The 8328-nt window shown below is 52.7% G+C and overlaps 1 protein-coding gene across 2 annotated transcripts; it reads left to right on the top strand.

Annotated features, from left to right (window-relative positions):
• The first annotated feature begins 214 nt into the window (after positions 1-214).
• Cmtm3 (CKLF like MARVEL transmembrane domain containing 3) lies at positions 215-7527 on the top strand. 2 transcript variants are annotated; one of them, XM_029480462.1, is made up of 7 exons: positions 215-274; positions 595-810; positions 1783-1878; positions 3633-3788; positions 4644-4739; positions 5139-5259; positions 6593-7527. In XM_029480462.1, the coding sequence occupies exons 2-7, from the start codon at positions 664-666 to the stop codon at positions 6625-6627; spliced, it is 651 nt and encodes a 216-aa protein (XP_029336322.1). In that variant the 5' UTR covers positions 215-274; positions 595-663; the 3' UTR covers positions 6628-7527. The 2 variants fall into 2 exon arrangements, with proteins under 2 accessions (XP_029336322.1, XP_021026175.1); XM_021170516.1 differs by lacking the exon at positions 1783-1878.
• Positions 7528-8328: the final 801 nt, after the last annotated feature.

Consider the following 8328-nt stretch of genomic DNA (forward strand, 5'->3'; position numbering starts at 1 on the left):
ATGAGAATAGGGCAGAAGATAGGTGGGGCAGGTAAAAGGGGGGGGGGGACAATAGAGGGGGTGAAGAACGAGAAGTGACCGGAGGATAGAGGGCCATGGATAGTCGGAGGGGCAGTGTAGTGCAAAGATTCATGGGTAGGGAAGTGAGCAGAGCAGGGTTGGAGGGACTGTGGGGTGCGCCGGGGTTGGTGGGCGGGACAGGATCGAGGGGGAACTGAGAATGAAAGGACAAGGTGCAGGGAAGGATCCTAAGGCTAGTGAAAAGTCAAAGGAAGTAAGTGGAAATAGAGAAGACGGAGAGAGACAGACTGGACTAGATCTGAGGGGCAATGAGGAGTGGTTGGAAGGATGGAGCAGGATATGGGCAGGACGTAGGCAGAGGGGCAGTGGGGGAGGAGGAGATGGGAGGATCCACAGGACGGATGGGTAAGGCAGCGTCCACGGAACACGGGGGCTGCGTAGAGAATGGTCGGAGGGAGGATGGGCGGGGCAGGGTTCGAGGGGCAGTTGTGGGTGGGGATGGGGGAGGTGGGCGGGGCAGCGGAGGATGAGTCCCCGGCCTAGTCTAACTCCACATTTTCTTCTTCCGCACAGCGGGTTTCCGCTTCCCTCCAGGGCGGTGGGTGAGGCAGTGAGGCCCAGGCTCGACCAGATAGCGCCGCTATGTGGCCCCCGGACGCAGAGCCAGAGCCCGATCCGGAGTCCGCGCACGGCTCCCGAAGTGGCAGGACAGTGCCGGGACTCCGAGCCCTGTTGCCCGCGCGCGCCTTCCTCTGCTCTCTCAAAGGCCGCCTCCTGCTGGCCGAGTCGGTGAGTGCGTGTGCTCCCCGGGTGCGTGAAGCCCGGTACCCGCGCCCCAGCCCCGGGCCCTGCACCTTCAGCCCAGGAGAATTTGGACCACCGCCCCCAAGCTTGCTACGACTTCTCTGTAGCGGAGCTCGAGTCAGAATCAGGCCCGAGCCGTGGTCTTCCCGGATTCTCCAGCCTGCGAGGCCCTCGAAAGGGACCAGAGTTCAAGGGTTTGGGGTCCTAGTCCCCGCTAGAGCCTCAGCTCGGCTGCTGTGTGATCTCAAGCGCCTCTGCCCTCTCTGAGCCCCCGGGACTGCTGTGCTCGCTAGGCTCCTTCTGGCCTCGCCCTCCCTGCACACCCTCCCACCTTCTGGGCTGAGACCTAGCCGCCTGTGTGGTGAAGATCCTACGGAGTGGGATGTGCCCCCGGGGAGTGGGTGAGGCCGGGGCCACGTAGTGAAGACACAGGCGGACCACTGTCTCAGGGTGGCGAGCCAGCGGGGTGACTTCATGCCCTCCTTCCTCCCTCCCGCACTGTACTCCTTCCTCCTCCCTGCTTGTCCCCACCCGGATAGGAAGGTCTCCTTTGTCCTCCCAACACTCCGGCATCATCACGTGTGGGGCGGGAACTGGCATGGAGCCTATGGAGATGGGGAGAGGGGTGGGAGGAGGGACGGTGGAAGGAGGAAACAGACCATAGTGACAGCCACTTGTTGCTCAGATCCCTAGCAACTTAATATCCGACCTGCTCCCACTTCGAGTCGCGGATAGGAGAGACAGTGTATTTAGCTGCTAGGAAACTTGGCAGGTGACTCACAGACCTTGAGGATAGATGGGGGGCAAAAGGGGGGGGGGTTCCGCCCCAGGACCTCTCCGTTGTACCCCAGGACCTACTAAAGAGCATCAACCCTGAGGTCGCCGGTAGAACCTAATACTTTGTTCCTAAATGAGGTACCAAGCGGACCTAGAGCCCACATTCTCTGGCCATTTCAGATCTCTGGAAGCCTCTGGGAGGCGTGGGGCAGGTCTTTGAATCCACTGGCCACTGGCTACAGTCCTACCTGCCCAGTACCCCTTCATGGAAAAGGAGTAAGTGTCAACCAGAAGTCACAAGATGTCCTTGCCCTAGCTGGGTGCCAGAAATCCAGGCCTAAGAAAATATGAAGGGTAGTAAGCTCAGAGGGTATAGGGGAGTCACCCCCAGTCATTCCTCCCCCTTGGTCTCATGCAAGTAGAGAGTCTGACCTGGATAGAAAGCTGGGGGAAGAAGCAGCCACCAAGAACTGGGAAGTGAGAAAACAGGAGTGGGGGAGGGAGGAGGTTGGGGGAGGGGAGTGTCACCAGAACCAGACTTTCTTTTTTTTTCTTCAAATGTATTTATTATACATAAGTACACTGTAGCTGTCTTCAGCCGCGCCAGTAGAGGCATCAGATCTCATTATAGATGTTTGTGAGCCACCATGTGGTTGCTGGGATTTGAACTCAGGACCTGGGGAAGAGCAGTCAGTGCTCTTGCCTGCTGAGCCATCTAGCCAGCCCAGAACCAGACTTTCTTGAGGGGAATGGGTACAGAAAAGAGGAGAGCCATACGAGCAGCCTTTGTCAAGGAAATACAGTAGGAACTGATAGCAACCTCAAAACGCCTTTCTCTAAGCCTTAGTTTCCTGTTTGCCCAAGGGAAGCTCCTCTTTCTCCCATGACTTGTTCAGTAAAAGAGATGGGAGTGGGGTTCCTGTGATCAGTTCATTTGTCTGAAGTAGCCATGGTATTTCCTGCAGGGCACCTGGGTTTCCCTTACAGCCCCTTAAACTACTAAGCTAGGGATAGGCTCAAAGCCGTCCGTAAGTACCTAAGTACAGATTCTGACGCCCTCTTACTAGACATTAAGCCTGCTTCTTCGAAAGAGGGGCTGTGAGGAGCACGCAAGTGTTCAGAAGTGGAGAAGTCCAGAAATCTTAGCAAGGACTGGGCTCGAAAAAGCCACTGACCTATCTTCTTCATCTTGTTTCGCCGCCATGCACAAAGTCTGCAGTATTAACCAGGAGCCTTAGCGTCCGACCTCCATACCTTCAGCTTTGTGGCCCTGGTTTCCGGTCAATATGGTATAGCTAGCCCCACCTTTCAAATGAATTAGTGCTCTCTCTGAGACAGGATTTTGTCGAGATCGGGTCTCACGTATCCCAGGCTGCCTAAAACCTTAGATATAAAGCTGAGAGGATGGCTTTGAACCTCTGATCTGCTAAGATTACAAGCTTTTACCACCATGCCTGGTTTAGATGGTGCTTGGGATCGAACCCAGAGCTTTGTGTGCACTAGGCAAGTACTCTACCAGCTGAGCTGTACCCCTAGCCTCATGCATAGCTGTTGTTGTTTTAATGAAGATTTGCAGATGCAGGAGTGGCAAAAGATCTCTGTCAACACCCCTGCACCCCCCCCCCACCTGAACGGCACAGTGGCTAACAGGGCTCTATCACCTGTTTCAGTCCACCTGCCTTGTGCTTTCAACCATTCAAACTCAACTGCAGACATCAGTACCATTTCAATTTTAACTGATTTGGCATGCACATCATCATTAACAAAGTTCCGTTTTCCTAGTTAGGTGTTGGGTGTGACTTTTTGAAAGCAGTAGATTTTAACTCTGGCTTGCCCCCTTGTGGACACAGCTAAGTTGGCTCTGTTCTGTCCTAGAGCCAAGAGAGGTCAGCAGCCCCACAAGGTGGCCTGCTAGGGAGGCTGGGGCTTCAAGATGAGTTCCTAGCAAGGATTCAGCAAGGGCTAGGACTCAGGGTTATGTCCTGGCCTGGGGGTAGAATAAGGGTTTGAGTCCCCTTGCTCTTCCGCAGGGTCTTTCATTCATTACCTTCATCTGCTATGTGGTGTCCTCGGCATCTGCCTTCCTCACAGTGCCTCTGCTGGAGTTTCTGTTGGCCGTTTACTTCCTCTTTGCTGATGCCATGCAGCTGAATGACAAATGGCAGGGTTTGTGCTGGCCCATGATGGTAAGGATCGGGGGACCCAAGAGGAAAGGGTTGGCTGTCCCCTGAAGAATCTGGGGTTCCACATTTCAGCCCTGGCTGTCTCCAGCCATGGTGAGCAGTCCGAAAGCTTCGGATAACTCAGGACGCTCACACATCTCTACCCCTGCCCGCCCAGCAGCACTGCGACCATGGATGGACCTGATGGGTTACGGTAGGAGCCTCCTGAGCTGGTCTGTGAAGCTAGGCACACGGATGGCTCCTGACCACCAGGTGGAGCTGTTGCTCTGATACTTGGAGGAGGGATGTGCCGCAGCCACAGGCCAGTTCCAGCAGGGTAGGGTAACTAAGGACTTGGGACTTTCTAGAGTCTAGTAATCTGGCACCTGGCTTTGTGTGACCACCCAAAGACCTTGCAGTCTTGAGAGAGTTTCTTTAATGCATCACTGAAAAAAGGCAGCAAAGACTTGGGCTTGACCCCTGCTGTCTCCAGTGTCCATGTAACCACCTGGTGATAGCTACCAGCACTGCAGCCTCCCCTTAGGGAGCAAGCAGAGACTGTGACCATAAACGGATCTCACTGTGGCAAAGCCAAGAGCCTTGGAGAGCCAGATATCCTCCATTTCCCATTTCTGCGGAGCAAGCTGTAGCCGAGCCTATACACATTTGCTATTTGCAGAGAAAATACAGCTGGACCAGGGATGGGGCAGTGTAAGTTGCTGGAGACCTTCAGGACACGGGAAATAGATTCAGGTCTAGGACATGCAAGTGGAGCCAGGACAGGGACTTCATGGGTGCTGGGGATGGGTGTGTTGGGTCCCCAAGCTGTACCCCACTGTGGGAGGTCAAAACAGTGTGGACATACCCCTCTCTCCTCAGGACTTCCTGCGCTGTGTCACTGCTGCCCTCATCTACTTCGTCATCTCCATCACTGCTGTCGCCAAATACTCAGATGGGGCTTACAAAGCAGCTGGAGTGAGTGGCTGCCCTACCCCTCTCTGATGATACCCAACAGCATCCCTCCCAATGCTCCAGACCATCACCCTTGGCACCCACTTCCGCAGTGGAACCTGGGCACATCCTGCCCCTGCCTAGGCCCTGGGTCCCTGTGTGGGTCTCTGCCATTCCAGTCTGCTAATTAGAGATTTGCTCTGCCCTCAGTTGGAAGGCTGGTGTCTACCAGGCCCACAGCCCATTTCCCTTATTTGCTGTAACTCAAGGGCTGTGTCTGCCCATCTGTCCTGGTCAGTATATTTCTCAATGCTGCTTGCTTTTGCCCAGGCTCCTGGTCTCTGAACCTAGAAAGAGGTCCTTGCAATGTTTCTAGCCATCCTGTCTGTGTCCCCTGCCATATGCCATGCGTGTATCCCACAGGTTTTTGGCTTTTTTGCCACAATTGTGTTCGCAATTGACTTCTACCTGATCTTTAATGAAGTGGCCAAATTCCTCAAGCAAGGAGACTCTGGGAATGAGACCACAGCCCATAGGACAGAAGGTGAGTGGCCAATCTGTGTGGTTTCTGATTAAAGAACTGACCATTTTCAGGATAGCTGTAAGGTTCTGCCCTTCTCAGCTTAGCAAGAGGGGGAAATGAGTGCATACCTGTACCTCTGGAGGCTCCCTAATATGCCCCCAAGGCAGCTAGTTAGGACATCAATTCATCTGGGACCAACCTACTAGACCCAGCTTCTTTTCTGCTTGGAAGCTCACGGCACCTAGGCAAACACTGGCACTGTCTGGGCTGGCTGAGTTTGTTTGTGAAAAGGGACTTCAGTCTGTGTAGCTTAAAATGGCCTAGAACTCACTTTGTACCCCAGGCTGGTCTCAAACTCGTGGCAACTCTTACCTGGCTTGGTTGGATCTTTTTTCCAAAGAAAGTGCACCTGAGCAAGTGCTTGCCTGGAGCAGATCAGCAGTGATGTGGCTAGACAAGAGTTCTCAGGGCAGGTCTTGGCCCTAGGATCTTCTCCATTAAGTACTAAATGACTGAAGGAGGACCTAGTTGGTTAGATTTAGGGGCCACCAGCTTCCCACTGGGAGTCCCAGACACTGTCTCAGTGCTAACAAATGAATACCATTCCAGACTCATTTCTGGTCTGTTAGTTAAATGTTCCTGGATGCTGTCTGCCTTCAAGCCTTTGGAACCTGCAGCAAATGTTGGTCAGCCAGCTCAGAGATCAGAGCATAAATGTCCACAAAACATACATTTTGAATATTGTGTGGTTTTAATATAAAATAGTTGTTTTGCAATAGAAGGATCCTTGGCCTATATGCTAAATATGAATATAGCAAGCCTATCCTACTTGTACCTCCCTGGCTAATGGATAAGGGGGGGGGAAAGAACCAGGGCTCGGCAAGGGACAGGACAAGTATCAGAAAACAGCCACTAGCACTGGGGACAGGCATTAGAGTACAGTGCTTTGCCTTGTGAGGCAGACAATGCCAGAATAATCCTTATACACAGCCAAACCCATAAAATAGCTTCACTTGCCCCATGGTTCTGTGTATTTCAGTTCAGGGATAAGAATGACTGTCTTTGCCTTGTCCTGCTGAATAAGAGTGGAGAAAGGGGTATAGGTGTACAACTCTGACATCCTCAGGGGAGAGGGGATGTCTGGGATGCCTGGACCACCTGGGGAGGAAGCATCTGAGCTGGGAGCTAAGTAGAAGTGCCTGCTCTACCCTACGTGTGCCCCAAGGCCCAGCCTGCCACTAGGATGGGAGAGGCCGGGCCCAGGTCTCCTGTTGGCTGGCTGGCTGCTGGTACCACCACCACCACTACTCTACAGCCCAAGGACTGGTAACCGCACCCTCTGCTTTCCTTTCAGAAGAGAACTCCAACTCGGACTCAGACTCTGACTAAAGGCCTGTCTGCGCTTAACAACTAGAGCCACTCGGCCCTCTCACCCACGCTGTCCTGACGGGGCTCCTGGAGCATGGCAGGAATGCCCATGGGAGAACAGACCGAGGAGCCAGTCTCTCGAGATTACACTCCCGAGGCCTCACATTCAAAATTGCTGTGTTGGCTTGGCACTGCTGAGCTAGCGTGGTAGGGCACGTTGACTACCCTTCCTTCTCCCCTTTCTGTCCTTGAACCCCTTTAACCTCACTGCCCCCACTGAAGCACACATCAAACGGAGCCAATCACTACAGTTCGTGTGGCAGCATGGGGGTGGGGTGGGACTTCCTTTTACTAACAGGGACAGATAAAACCACAGCAGGCTGGACCAACAGCCCCAAACCTGCACTGCATTGAGATGACTTTCAGGAACCTTTTATTCAAGAAGTTTCCCTCCTCACTGTGAAATAGGGAGAAACCTAGCTAGCCAAGTCTTCCATTAGAGGTCTGAGGCCTTTTCAGAAAGGAACCCAAAGATTTGTTTACTAGGGCCCACAGACAGGGAGCCAACCAGTATAGTGGCAGTGACTAAGTCACAAGTGGCTGGGCAGGCCCAGCCAGCACTCTCTTCCTGGGGATCCTAAAAGACAAAGTGCTTCCTCTGGACACCTGGGCAGGACCACTGGTGACATGGACCTTCTCTGTAGTCCCTTGGGGGCCGTTACTGTGTATGTGTCTTTGATGGTGTTTTCTAACTTTTTTATATTTTTTAATACAAAAACAATGTAACAAATGGTCTTTTCTGTAACCTAAGAGGCCCCATGAATGAGGGCCCATGTCTTGGCATTTATAACCTTTTTATCTTGCATGTGAATTTCCTCCCTTAAAAAGAACGTCACAATGGATTAAAACAAACTGACTACATGCTTGGAGTACGCCTGACTAAGAACCCACCCACTGCCTGCAGACACACTGTGTGCCCGTTTCCATACAGGCAAGCACAGGAGTGCTGGCAGCTCTGAACTCAGTTGTGGGAAAGCACTTACTGTGCTGGGTATCAGGGTGGCAGTGCCTGCTGGTGCCTTTACTCAACCCCACGGTCGAGGCACTAAAGGGTAAGCATACGTTCTCATTAAGATGGCGTCTGCAACAGCCACAACGTGGGGCTCCATGGTTTAGAAACTAGTTGAACAAGGGACCTCAGAGCAGTGGCTACGAGGACCCTAGCCAGCATTCTGGCCCGAGCACATGAGCCAGCAAAACATTCTGGTCATTGTCACTGAACACGCACTGAAAACAGGCGGGCAGTCGGATGCGCAGAGGCAGAGGGGCTGTGCAGTGCCACACAGCCTGGCAGGCTGGTCCTTCCTTCTCCAGCCACTTACAGCCTGCTGACTGTGCTCCATCTCGCCCCACAGGGCAAGCCTGCTGCAAAAGTGGGACCCAAAGCCTCCGGGAGAGAAAGAAAAGACTAAAGCGTTTTTTGTTTGTTTTTTGTTTTTAATATGTCCATTTATTAAACAAGAACTCCTTCTTGACAATACAGTATTCATTAGTGATTAGTATTGAGAAAATTATTTCCCTCTACATACAAAAATACAGATTTGAACAATATGAAAACAATCAAGACAAGTACCATGAAAAATTGGTCCTTCAAAGGAAAGTGGGGAGGCTGAGGGCAGTGTGAGGCTTTGCCTGCTGTCCGGCAAATCAACGGGGGCAAAT

Source organism: Mus caroli, chromosome 8, assembly GCF_900094665.2.
Source record: "Mus caroli chromosome 8, CAROLI_EIJ_v1.1, whole genome shotgun sequence".
NCBI lineage: Eukaryota > Metazoa > Chordata > Mammalia > Rodentia > Muridae > Mus > Mus caroli.

Bases quoted from the DNA above. Each gene is read 5' to 3' on its own strand.
- Cmtm3 (XM_029480462.1), top strand. From the start codon at position 664: ATGTGGCCCCCGGACGCAGAGCCAGAGCCCGATCCGGAGTCCGCGCAC. The intron at 3,789-4,643 runs GTAAGGATCGGG...CTCTCTCCTCAG, and splicing joins GTTTGTGCTGGCCCATGATG to GACTTCCTGCGCTGTGTCAC. The intron at 4,740-5,138 runs GTGAGTGGCTGC...TGTATCCCACAG, and splicing joins GGGCTTACAAAGCAGCTGGA to GTTTTTGGCTTTTTTGCCAC.